This window comes from Oncorhynchus mykiss, chromosome 24 (genome assembly GCF_013265735.2).
Source record: "Oncorhynchus mykiss isolate Arlee chromosome 24, USDA_OmykA_1.1, whole genome shotgun sequence".
Taxonomy (NCBI): Eukaryota; Metazoa; Chordata; class Actinopteri; order Salmoniformes; family Salmonidae; genus Oncorhynchus; species Oncorhynchus mykiss.
Window position 1 is genome coordinate 45,667,020 of NC_048588.1, and position 14,416 is coordinate 45,681,435.

At 44.2% G+C, this 14,416-nt stretch overlaps 1 protein-coding gene across 1 annotated transcript in view; it reads right to left on the reverse strand.

Moving 5' to 3' along the window:
• The window catches only part of LOC110503441 (contactin-5), a 312,088-nt gene that overhangs the window by 95,942 nt on the left and 201,730 nt on the right, over positions 1–14,416 (reverse strand). Inside the window, exon 13 of the mRNA XM_036961468.1 lies at positions 573–693. Coding sequence (XP_036817363.1) covers positions 573–693 — 121 coding nt within the window. The remainder of the gene's footprint in view (positions 1–572; positions 694–14,416) is intronic.

The window sequence follows — 14,416 nt, forward strand, 5'->3', positions numbered from 1 at the left end:
GTGTAACCCTCCATGGGTGATGTAGCAGGAGGCAAGCAGTGATCCGTGTCAGAGAGGTTGAGTGATAGTATCAGGAGGAGGGTTGAATGTGACCCAAACCACAGGTATAGGATAAATGTAACCCTAACCTTAACCATTAGAGGATGAAACAAAATATGACCCTGGATCAGGGGATTAGGGGCATTTATTTATTTATTTATGTATTTATTTCTCTCTCTCTCTCTCTCTCTCTCTCTCTCTCTCTCTCTCTCTCTCTCTCTCTCTCTCTCTCTCTCTCTCTCTCTCTCTCTCTCTCTCTCTCTCTCTCTCTCTCTCTCTCTCTCTCTCTCTCTCTCTCTCTCTCTCTCTCTCTCTCTCTCTCTCTCTCTCTCTCTCTCTCTCTCTCAGAGCTACAGTACAGAGGCAACCTACAGATAACAAGGTAGTAGGTAGAAATTAGCCCCCCTAACTACTAATCCACAGTCAGCTTTTTCTCATCCCCCTGATAGTTTAGTTTATCACAGGGGGTAGGTTCGGGCTAGTTCCCAAATGCCCCATGTTCCTACTGTCGACTTGAGAGATAATGAGCTCACCTCTGACAAGGACTTCAGCCTCAGCAAACAAAGTGTCAGCGCTGGTCTGAGCCCGGCAGCTGTATTTCCCAGCATGCTGCAGTAAGATGCTTCTGATCATCAGGTCCACCGTGGAGGACTGCTGTGTGACAGGCAGAGAGTCAACAACAACATCAAATTAGAGAGAGTGTGGGGGAGGGGGGTATGTTTGTGTGTGTGTGTGTGTGTGGGGGGGGGGGGGGGGTGGAGTGTGGAGGGGTATGTTTGTGTGTGTGGGGGGGTGGAGGGGTATGTTTGTGTGTGTGTGGGGGGGGGGGGGGGGTGGAGGGGTATGTTTGTGTGTGTGTGTGGGGGGGGGGGGGGGGTGGAGGGGTATGTTTGTGTGTGTGTGTGTGTGGGGGGGTGGAGGGGTATGTTTGTGTGTGTGTGGGGGGGGGGGGGGGGTGGAGGGGTATGTTTGTGTGTGTGTGGGGGGTGGAGGGGGGTGGAGGGGTATGTTTGTGTGTGTGTGTGTGGGGTGGAGGGGTATGTTTGTGTGTGTGTGTGTGGGGTGGAGGGGTATGTTTGTGTGTGTGATGTGCGTGTGTGGGGGGTGGAGGGGTATGTTTGTGTGTGTGATGTGTGTGTGTGTGGGATGGAGGGGTATATTTGTGTTTGTGATGTTTGTGTGTGTGGGGGTGGGGGGGTATGTTTGTGTGTGCTTATGTGTGCACATGTATAATTGTTTGAGTGTGTAACATAAACTTAGCAAGAGATATCCAAATCCGGCCTCTCTGTAGCAGAGAGATATCCAAGTCCGGCCTCTCTGTACTTGGCACCTGAGAAATCTGATGCTGCTCACATCCTGTACTAGGCTCATGCAGGCTTTAAAGAGATTCTTGTCAAGTTCAGGTGCTTGCTAGCTGTTACTTTTCCTCCACTCCTCACTCGTCTTTCTTCACTCTCTCTCTCTCTCTTGAAATGAGAAACGCCTAAGGCAAGACTGTGGAATTATTCAGTCTAAAGACACCTGTTTAGCACGAAACCTGATTACAATGACATCCCATGAAGCAGACTGATAGGATTCCTGTGTGCCAGAAGACTGTTGTCACTGCTAGCACCTGAGGTCTCCAGAGGATGGGTGATAGGATGTCTAGCTATCTGGAGACAGGGGAGGATGGGTGATAGGATGAGTAGCTATCTGGAGATAGGGGAGGATGGGTGATAGGATGTCTAGTTATCTGGAGACAGGGGAGGATGGGTGATAGGATGTCTAGCTATCTGGAGACAGGGGAGGATGGGTGATAGGATGTCTAGCTATCTGGAGACAGGGGAGGATGGGTGATAGGATGAGTAGCTATCTGGAGACAGGGGAGAGTGTAGGGTATTGTCACCCCAGGTTTTTCAACAACCTATCTGTAGACTGTGAGGCATAGCATCAATACTGCTCCCCTGTCTCCAGATAGCTAGACATCCTATCACCCATCCTCCCCTGTCCAGACTCACATTAAGTGTCTGCCCACTTGGCACAGATGTCAATTCAACAATTTTGTTTGTGAAATGACGTGGAAACAACGTTGAAACAACATTGATCCAACCAGTGTGTAGCCAGTGGCATTGATAACATGTAAGTGTGTTCATTGTCTGTAACTGATGCCTGCCCATACCATAACCCCACTGCCACCAAAGGGCACTCTGTTCACAGCGTTGACATCAGCAAACCGCTTGCCCACACAATGCCATCTGCCCGGTACAGTTGAAACCCAGATTCCCCCATGAAGAGCACACTTCTCCAGCGTGCCAGTGGCCATCGAAGGTGAGTATTTCCCCACTGAATTCGGATGCCTAACTTCCTTTAGGTTAAGCTGCTGGTGAGAACGCCGAGTACGCAGATGAGCTTCCCTGGAAGGTTTCTGACACAGAACATAAATATCAAAGCAACATGTAAAGTCATGTTTCATGAGTTGAAATAAATTCTAGACGCACAAAACACGTATTTCTCTCAAATGTTGTTGCACAAATTTGTTTACATCCCTATTAGTGAGCATTTCTCCTTTGCCAAGATAATCCATCCACCTGACAGGTGTGGCATATGAAGAAGCTGATTAAACACCATGATCATTACACAGGTGCACCTTGTGCTGGGGACAATAAAAGGCCACTCTAAAATGTGCAGTTTTGTCACACAACATAATGTTTGAAGGGGTACGGGACTATAAACGTTTGGGATCCACTGTTATAGAGAATTTGGCATTACGTCCAAACGGCCTCACAACCGCTGACCACTTGTAACAAAGCTGCGCCCCTGCCTAGTCAACTGAAATCCATAGATTAGGGCCTAATACATTTATTTCAATTGACTGATTTCTTTATGTGAACAGTAACTCAGTCAAATCTTTGAAATGGTGATATGGTGTGTTTATATGTTTGTTCAGTAAAAATATATATACATATGTATACAGTGGAAGCAGGAAGTTTACATACACCTTAGCCAAAGACATTGAAACTCTGTTTTTCACAAATCTTGACATTTATTCCAAGTAAAAATTCCCTGTTTTAGGTCAGTCAGGATCACCACTTCATTATAAGAAAGTGAAATGTCAGAATAATAGAAGAGAGAATGATTTATTTCAGCTTTTATTTCTTTCATCACATTCCCAGTGGGTCAGAAGTTTACATACACGCAATTAGTATTTGGTAGCATTGCCTTCAAATTGTTTAACTTGGTTCAAACATTTTGGGAAGCCTTCCACAAGCTTTCCACAATAAGTTGGGTGAATTTTGTCCCATTCCTCCTGACAGAGCTGGTGTAACTGAGTCAGGTTTGTAGGCCTCCTTGCTCGCACACACTTTTTCAGTTCAGCCCTCTATGGGATTGAGGTCAGGGATTTGTGATCACCACTCCAATACCTTGACTTTGTTATTTTTACTTTGGAAGTATGCTTGGGGTAATTGTCCATTTGGAAGACCCATTTGTGACCAAGTGTTAACTTCCTGACTGATGTCTTGAGATGTTGCTTCAATATATCCACATAATGTTGCTTCAATATATCCACATAATTTTCTTTCTCACGGTGCAATCTATTTTGCACCAGTCCCTCCTGCAGCAAAGCACCCCCACAACATGATGCTGCCACCCCCACAATGTGATGCTGCCACCCCACAACATGATGCTGCCACCCCCACAACATGATGCTGCCACCCCCACAACGTGACTCTGCCATCCCCACAACGTGACTCTGCCACCCCCACAACGTGACTCTGCCACCCCCACAACGTGACTCTGCCACCCCCACAACGTGACTCTGCCACCCCCACAACGTGACTCTGCCACCCCCACAACGTGACTCTGCCACCCCCACAACGTGACTCTGCCACCCCCACAACGTGACTCTGCCACCCCCACAACGTGATGATGCCACCCCCACAACATGATGATGCCACCCCCACAACATGATGCTGCCACCCCCACAACATGATGCTGCCACCGCACAACATGATGCTGCCACCCCCACAACATGATGCTGCCACCCCCACAACATGATGCTGCCACCCCCACAACATGATGCTGCCACCCCACAACATGATGCTGCCACCCCCACAACATGATGCTGCCACCCCCACAACGTGATGCTGCCACCCCCACAACGTGACTCTGCCACCCCCACAACATGACTCTGCCACCCCCACAACGTGACTCTGCCACCCCCACAACGTGACTCTGCCACCCCCACAACGTGACTCTGCCACCCCCACAACGTGACTCTGCCACCCCCACAACGTGACTCTGCCACCCCCACAACATGACTCTGCCACCCACATAACATGACTCTGCCACCCCCACAACATGACTCTGCCACCCCCACAACATGATGCTGCCACCCTCACAACATGATGCTGCCACCCCCGTGCTTCACGGTTGGGATGGTGTTCTTCGGCTTGTAAGCCTACCACTTTTTCCTCCAAACATAATGATGGTCATTATGGCTAAACATTTCTATTTTTTTTTCATCAAACCAGAGAACGTTTCTCCAAAAAGTATGATCTTGGTCCCCATGTGCAGTTGCCAACCGTAGCTTTTTTATGGCAGTTTTGGAGCAGTGGCTTCTTCCTTGCTGAGCGGCCTTTCAGGTTATGTCGATATAGGACTTGTTTTACTGTGGATATAGATACTCTTGTACCTGTTTCCTCCAGCATTTTCACAAGGTCCTTTGCTGTTGTTCTGGGATTGATTTGCACTTTTTCCACCAAAGTACGTTCATCTCTAGGAGACAGAATGTGTCTCCTTCCTGAGCGGTATGACTGTATGCCCATGGTGTTTATACTTGTGTACTATTGTTTGTACAGACAAACCTGGTACCTTCAGGCATTTGGAAAATGCTCCCAAGGATGAACCAGACTTGTGGAGGTCTACCATTTTTTCTGAGGTCTTGGCTGATTTCTTTGGATTTTCCCATAATGTCAAGCATCTGTTTTGTCAAAGCATCATATACAACCCACCACTGCGACCTGTATGCTCTTGTTGGCTGGCCCTCGCTTCATACTCGTCGCCAAACCCACTGGCTTATAGATGACCACATCTATAAATTGCTGCTAGGTAAAGCCCTGCCTTATCTCAGCTCACTGGTCACCCACCCGTAGCACGTGCTTCAGCAGGAATATTTCACTGGTCATCCCCAAAGCCAACTTCTCTTTGGCCACCTTTTCTTCCAGTTCTCTGCTGCCAATGACAGGAACGAATTGCAAAAATCACTGAACCTGGAGTCTTATATCTCCCTCACTAAATGTATTAAGCATCAGCTGTCAGAGCAGCTTACTGATCATTGCACCTATAATCAGCCCATCTGTAAATAGCCCACCCAACTACCTCATCCCCATATTGTTATTTTTTTTTTGCTCCTTTGCACCCCAGTATCTTTACTGCACATTCATCTTCTGCACATCTATCACTCCAGTGTTTAATTGCTAAATTGTAATTATTTCGTTACTATGGCCTATTTATTGCCTTACCTCCCTTATCTTACTACATTTGCACACACTGTATATATACACTGCTCAAAAAAATAAAGGGAACACTAAAATAACACATCCTTGATCTGAATGAATGAAATATTCTTATTAAATACTTTTTTCTTTACATAGTTGAATGTGCTGACAACAAAATCACACAAAAATTAGCAATGGAAATCAAATTTATCAACCCATGGAGGTCTGGATTTGGAGTCACACTCAAAATTAAAATGGAAAACCACACTACAGGCTGATCCAACTTTGATGTAATGTCAAAATGAGGCTAAAACAAGTCAATGAGGCTAAAACAAGTCAAAATGAGTCAATGAGGCTAAAACAAGTCAAAATGAGGCTCAGTAGTGTGTGTGGCCTTCACGTGCCTGTATGACCTCCCTACAACGCCTGGGCATGCTCCTGATGAGGTGGCGGATGGTCTCCTGAGGGATCTCCTCCAGGACTAAAGTATCCGCCAACTCCTGGACAGTCTGTGGTGCAACATGGCGTTGGTGGATCGAGCGAGACATGATGTCCCAGATATGCTCAATTGGATTCAGGTCTGGGGGACGGGCTGGCCAGTCCATAGCATCAATGCCTTCCTCTTGCAGGAACTGCTAACACATTTCAGCCACATGAGGTCTAGCATTGTCTTGCATTAGGAGGAACCCAGGGCCAACCGCACCAGCATATGGTCTCACAAGGTGTCTGAGGATCTCATCTCGGTACCTAATGGCAGTCAGGCTACCTCTGGCGAGCACATGGAGGGCTGTGCGGCCCCCCAAAGAAATGCCACCCCACACCATGACTGACCCACCGCCAAACCGGTCATGTTGGAGGATGTTGCAGGCAGCAGAACGTTCTCCACGGCATCTCCAGACTGTCACGTCTGTCACATGTGCTCAGTGTGAACCTGTTTTCATCTGTGAAGAGCACAGGACACCAGTGGCGAATTTGCCAATCTTGGTCTTCTCTGGCAAATGAAAAACGTCCTGCACGGTGTTGGGCTGTAAGCACAACCCCCACCTGTGGACGTCGGGCCCTCATACCACCCTCATGGAGTCTATTTCTGACCATTTGAGCAGACACATGCACCTTTGTGGCCTGTTGGAGATAATTTTGCAGGGCTCTGGCTCTGTGCTCCGCCTCCTTTTCCCCCGATTGCTCAGTTTGTCTGGGCAGCCAGCTCTAGGAAGAGTCAAAACTTCTTCCATTTAAGAACGATGGAGGCCACTGTGTTCTTGGAGACCTTCAATAGTGCAGTTATTTTTTGGTATGTTTCCCCAGATCTGTGCCTCAACACAATCCTGTCTCTGAGCTCTACGGACAATTCCTTCCACCTCATGGATTATTCTTTGCTTTGACATTCACTGTCAACTGTGGGATCTTACATGCAGTATACTGTACATCATCATCTTCATGGTCTGTCAGGCAACATCAGACAGTTTGAGATGAGATGAAGGATCTTTATTTGAGACAGTTTGCTTCAGCAGGAAGATAATCCTGTATCGACAAGAAATGTGAATTATTATGTGATATAATTAATGGACATTTTTGTAAGGATTGATACCTTTTTTCGTAAGGGAAAATCAAGTCTGAAATTTAAAAGTGGAAATGACCAAATTACCAACTACAGAAGCGTTTTTAAACATCAAATGCATTACTTTTCAGGATGTTTTCACACATTATATGTATCGTTCCAATCAGAGTTGGATTGTTTTTTACGTTGTATTTTTTTCATTTGGTCAGGTTGGTTTTTTATTGCCAACTGTCAAATGAAATAAAATGCCTCACGTTTCATGCAAGTCATTTTTTTTATTGTAGAAAAAGAAATCTATGATTATCTTGAAACATAACTCACGACTTCCGCCGAAGTCGGTCCCTCTCCTTGTTTGGGCGGTGTTCGGCGGTCGACGTCACCGGCCTTCTAGCCATCACTGATCCATTTTTCATTTTCCATTGGTTTTGTCTTGTCTTCCTTCACACCTGGTTCCAATCCCATCAATTACATGTTGTGTATTTAACCCTCTCTTTCCCCTCATGTTTTGTCGGAGATTGTTTGATTGTATGTGATGTGCATGTATTATGTTGGTGTGCGACGGGTTTTGTTCCCACTTATGTTATTTTCTACATTTTGGTTTTTGGAGTTTTATCAGCATTTAAACAACTCTGTTTATTCCAAGTTTGTTATCCTGTGCCTGACTTCCCTGACACCAACACGCACACCTTACAAGTGCGCTCCTTAGAGTGGATAGTTTTCACACCAGTCCAAAGAAACCGAAGGGTGGAAACCCGCCAGTTTGGAAAAACCGCTCCGAACCAATTTGGTGTAAAATACCAGTTAAAGAAAAGTTCTCCTGCAACAGGTTTATCAAATTAAGGTCCTACATCTGTAAGGAACCCTGAATCTCACCTTTAGTTTCAGTACCGAACATGGCAGAAATGGAAGTACCAACTGTCATTACAGGCAGTTTCTAATTAAGGGAAAGGGAAATGTAGAGTAAGTATCTGGATTCATCAAATGTGTTTTAGTTTATTTTCCTGTCTTCTACATACAGCACATGCTGTTTAGTTTCATTATCACTCCATTTGATTACCCAGAGACGAATCAAGGGTTAATAAATTAGCCAACCCCATCTGACTGCCAGCTTTTAAAACTTAGCCATCCCAATTACTGAGCTCAATGAGTCCTTCATAGCTCAGCAATGATAAGTGAAGATGGTATAAAATTAACAATATTAAAGGCATAAGCCTGAAGGAAGAGGCAGAGAGGCAGATCAGTCTGAAATGTGCTAGTGAGGTGTGAGTTGCTGCTGTATGGGAGCCAATGGCATTAGGAACGGAAGGAGAACAGGGAGATTCATCCCCATTAGGAACGGAAGGAGAACAGGGAGATTCATCCCCATTAGGAACGGAAGGAGAACAGGGAGATTCATCCCCATTAGGGAGAGAAGGAGAACAGGGAGATTCATCCCCATTAGGAACAGAAGGAGAACAGGGAGATTCATCCCCATTAGGAACGGAAGGAGAACAGGGAGATTCATCCCCATTAGGGAGAGAAGGAGAACAGGGAGATTCATCCCCATTAGGAACAGAAGGAGAACAGGGAGATTCATCCCCATTAGGAACGAAAGGAGAACAGGGAGATTCATCCCCATTAGGAACAGAAGGAGAACAGGGAGATTCATCCCCTTTAGGAACGAAAGGAGAACAGGGAGATTCATCCCCATTAGGAACAGAAGGAGAACAGGGAGATTCATCCCCATTAGGAACAGAAGGAGAACAGGGAGATTCATCCCCATTAGGAACGAAAGGAGAACAGGGAGATTCATCCCAATTAGGAACAGAAGGAGAACAGGGAGATTCATCCCCATTAGGAACAGAAGGAGAACAGGGAGATTCATCCCCATTAGGAACGGAAGGAGAACAGGGAGATTCATCCCCATTAGGGAGAGAAGGAGAACAGGGAGATTCATCCCCATTAGGAACAGAAGGAGAACAGGGAGATTCATCCCCATTAGGAACGGAAGGAGAACAGGGAGATTCATCCCCATTAGGGAGAGAAGGAGAACAGGGAGATTCATCCCCATTAGGAACAGAAGGAGAACAGGGAGATTCATCCCCATTAGGAACAGAAGGAGAACAGGGAGATTCATCCCCATTAGGAACGAAAGGAGAACAGGGAGATTCATCCCCATTAGGAACGGAAGGAGAACAGGGAGATTCATCCCCATTAGGAACAGAAGGAGAACAGGGAGATTCATCCCCATTAGGAACAGAAGGAGAACAGGGAGATTCATCCCCATTAGGAACGAAAGGAGAACAGGGAGATTCATCCCCATTAGGAACAGAAGGAGAACAGGGAGATTCATCCCCATTAGGAACAGAAGGAGAACAGGGAGATTCATCCCCATTAGGAACAGAAGGAGAACAGGGAGATTCATCCCCTTTAGGAACGGAAGGTGAACAGGGAGATTCATCCCCATTAGGAACAGAAGGTGAACAGGGAGATTCATCCCCATTAGGACAGGGATGAGAACAGGGAGAATGATCCCATTAGGACAGGGATGATGATAACAGGGATGATTTCTTTGAGTGGGAGTTAAACCTAATGCCATATGGGGTGTGTTTGTGTGTGTCTCTGCTCACAAGTGTGCATACATGTGATGTGTGTGTGGGATCATGAGTGTGTGCGTGCTTGTGCATTTGTGAGTTTGTGTGTCTGTCTGTGTGTTTCGCCTGGCACCGCCTGGGTACTGTAGCCTCCCCCTGTACCCTCCCCCTTAATCAATACTTGAAGACTGTGTTAACCTTTTCATTTCCCTGCCAAGGTCATTTAAGCCATCAGCCCTTCCTACTCCATCCTTGGCAAAGGGAGAATGACACTTTCTAAGCAAGAACTTATAACGGCTCATATAATCTTCAGTTGCATCTTGGTCTGGTCAGCAGGTAGGAAGCATTTTTCATGTGACCAGTCAACCTTGGTCTGGTCAGCAGGTAGGAAGCGCTGGGCTGTTTGAACATGAGAGTATCACCTACTGTGTGTGTTTGTGTGTGTGTGTCACCTCTGTGTTGTAGATGTGTATCAGTCCTGTGTTGTAGATGTGTATCATTCCTGTGTTGTAGATACCTATCACCTGTGTTGTAGATACCTATCACATGTGTTGTAGATGTGTATTATCCCCTGTGTTGTAGATACCCATCACCTGTGTGGTAGATGTGTATTATCCCTGTGTTGTAGATACCTATCACATGTGTTGTAGATGTGTATTATCCCTGTGTTGTAGATACCCATCACCTGTGTGGTAGATGTGTATTATCACCTGTGTTGTAGATACCTATCACCTGTGTTGTAGATACCTATCACCTGTGTTGTAGATACCTATCACATGTGTTGTAGATACCTATCACATGTGTTGTAGATGTGTATTATCCCTGTGTTGTAGATACCTATCACATGTGTTGTAGATGTGTATTATCCCTGTGTTGTAGATACCTATCACCTGTGTGGTAGATGTGTATTATCCCTGTGTTGTAGATACCTATCACATGTGTTGTAGATGTGTATTATCCCTGTGTTGTAGATACCTATCACCTGTGTTGTAGATACCTATCACATGTGTTGTAGATACCTATCACATGTGTTGTAGATGTGTATTATCCCTGTGTTGTAGATACCTATCACATGTGTTGTAGATGTGTATTATCCCTGTGTTGTAGATACCTATCACCTGTGTGGTAGATGTGTATTATCCCTGTGTTGTAGATACCTATCACATGTGTTGTAGATGTGTATTATCCCTGTGTTGTAGATACCTATCACCTGTGTTGTAGATACCTATCACCTGTGTGGTAGATACCTATCACATGTGCTGTAGATGTGTATTATCCCTGTGTTGTAGATACCCATCACCTGTGTGGTAGATGTGTATTATCCCCTGTGTTGTAGATACCTATCACATGTGTTGTAGATGTGTATTATCCCCTGTGTTGTAGATACCCATCACCTGTGTGGTAGATGTGTATTATCCCTGTGTTGTAGATACCTATCACATGTGTTGTAGATGTGTATTATCCCCTGTGTTGTAGATGTGTATTATCCCTGTGTTGTAGATGTGTATTATCCCCTGTGTTCTAGATGTGTATTATCCCCTGTGTTGTAGATGTGTATTATCCCCTGTGCTGTAGATACATATCATCCCTGTGTTGTAGGTGTGTATTATCGCTGTGTTGTAGATGTGTATTATCCCTGTGTTGTAGGTGTGTATTATTGCTGTGTTGTAGATGTGTATTATCCCTGTGTTGTAGGTGGGTATTATCCCCTGTGTTGTAGATGTGTATTAACCCCTGTGTTGTAGATGTGTATTATCCCCTGTGCTGTAGATACCTATCATCCCTGTGTTGTAGGTGTGTATTATCGCTGTGTTGTAGATGTGTATTATCCATGTGTTGTAGGTGTGTATTATCCCCTGTGTAGTAGATACCTACCATCCCTGTGTTGCAGTTGTGTGTTATCACCTGTGTTGTAGGTGTGTATTATCCCCTGTGTTGTAGATATCTATCATCCTTGTGTTGTAGATGTGTATTATCCGCTGTTTTGTAGATGTGTATTATCCGCTGTTTTGTAGATGTGTATTATTCCCTGTGTTGTAGATGTGTATTATCCCCTGTGTTGTAGATGTGTATTATCCCCTGTGTTGTAGGTGTGTATTATCCCTGTTTTGTAGATGTGTATTATCCCATGTGTTGTAGATTAGTATTATCCCCTGTGTTGTAGATTATTATTATCCCCTGTGTTGTAGGTGTGTATTATCCCCTTTTTTGTAGATGTGTGTTATCCCCTGTGTTGTAGGTGTGTATTATCCCCTGCGTTGTAGGTGTGTATTACCCCCTGTGTTGTAGATGTGTATTATCCCTGTGTTGTAGGTGTGTATTATCCCCTGTGTTGTAGATGTGTATTATCCCCTGTGTTGTAGATGTGTATCATCGCTGTGTTGTAGATATGTATTATCCCCTGTGTTGTAGGTGTGTATTATCCCCTGCGTTTTAGGTGTGTATTACCCCCTGTGTTGTAGATGTGTATTATCCCTGTGTTGTAGGTGTGTATTATCCCCTGTGTTGTAGATGTGTATTATCCCCTGTGTTGTAGATGTGTATTATCCCGTGTTGTAGATGTGTATTATCCCCTGTGTTGTAGATGTGTATTATCCCGTGTTGTAGATGTGTATTATCCCCTGTGTTGTAGATGTGTATTATCCCCTGCGTTGTAGGTGTGTATTATCCCCTGTGTTGTAGGTGTGTATTATCCCCTGTGTTGTAGATGTGTATTACCCCCTGTGTTGTAGATGTGTATTATCCCCCGTGTTGTAGATGTGTATTATCCCCTGTGTTGTAGATGTGTATTATCCCCTGTGTTGTAGATGTGTATTATCCCCCGTGTTGTAGATGTGTATTATCCCCTGTGTTGTAGATGTGTATTATCCCCCGTGTTGTAGATGTGTATTATCCCCTGTGTTGTAGATGTGTATTATCCCTGTGTTGTAGATATGTATTATCCCCTGCGTTGTAGGTGTGTATTATCCCCTGTGTTGTAGGTGTGTATTATCCCCTGTGTTGTAGGTGTGTATTATCCCTGTGTTGTAGATACCTATCATCCCTGTGTTGTAGGTGTGTATTACCCCCTGTGTTGTAGGTGTGTATTATCCCTGTGTTGTAGATACCTATCATCCCTGTGTTGTAGATGTGTATTATCCCTGTGTTTTAGGTGTGTATTATCCCCTGTGTTGTAGATGTGTATTATCCCTGTGTTGTAGATGTGTATTATCCCGTGTTGTAGATGTGTATTACCCCCTGTGTTGTAGATGTGTATTATCCCTGTGTTGTAGATGTGTATTATCCCTGTGTTGTAGATGTGTATTATCCCCTATGTTGTAGATGTGTATTATCCCCTGTGTTGTAGATGTGTATTATCCCTGTGTTGTAGATGTGTATTATCCCCTGTGTTGTAGTTGCGTATTATCCCCTGTGTTGTAGTTGTGTATTATCCCCTGTGTTGTAGATGTGTATTATCCCCTGTGTTGTAGATGTGTATTATCCCCTGTGTTGTAGATGTGTATTATCCCTGTGTTGTAGATGTGTATTATCCCCTGTGTTGTACATACCTATCATCCCTGTGTTTTAGGTGTGTATTATCCCCTGTGTTGTAGATGTGTATTATCCCCTGTGTTGTAGATGTGTATCACTGTGTCTCTGTAGACGTTATTAAAATTAACTGTGTGATTCACTCTGTCTCTATGTAGACGTCGATACACTTGATAGTGTAATTATCTGCATCTCTGTGTCTCTGTCACTGTGTATACGTTGATAAACATGATTGAGAGATTCACTGTCTTTTTGTCTCTGTGTAGAAGTTGATACACTTGATTGTGTGATTTACTGCATCTTTAATCATGGTGACATCAGGGATTATGTGACCTTGACATTAATTGATCCTAATTCAAGAAGTCTTTGGTGCAATGAGCCGTGCCTAAACTCAGTAACTATAAACCCTCCCCCTCAAACCTACCAAATGCCTGGGTAAATTGTAATTCTTAAGAAAATGGATTTTAGGCATATGGCTCTGCATATGGCACTTCTAGGATAGGAAAATACAGGTTAGATCATCCAACAAACTGCTTTAGTCAATATGATCTACACTTCTACTAAATGTTTATCCATTACACAGAAACAATGGGGTCTTTCATTCTACTTTATTTATCCAGGTTTGTCCATTTATCCTCACTGAAATACATCTTCCTTACAGGAGAGACTACGTGTTTTTTTTCATGACAATTAGAAATGAGAAAAATCGAAATCATAGACAATTTAGGTGTAACTACCTACTGTATTGAGGTATAAAAGCCAACTGTATTGAGGTATACCGACCTACTGTTTTGAGGTATAAAGGTCTACTGTATTGTGGTATAAAAGCCAACTGTATTGAGGTATATTGGCCTACTGTATTGAGGTATAATGACCTACTGTATTGAGTTATTACGACCTACTGAATTGAGGTATAACGATCTACTGTAATGAGGGATAACGGCCTACTGTGTTGATGTATAATATCCTACAGTATTGAGGTATATTGGCCTACTGTATTGAGGTATAACAACCTACTGTATTGAGGTATAACGACATACTGTATAACGGCCTACTGTATTGAGGTATAACTATCTGGTGTATTGAGGTATAACGGCCTACTGTATTGAGGTATAACTATCTTGTGTATTGAGGTATAACAGCCTAATGTATTGAGGTATAACAGCCTAATGTATTGAGGTATATTGTCCTACTGTATTGAGGTAAAACTATATTGTGTATTGAGGTATAATGGCCTAATG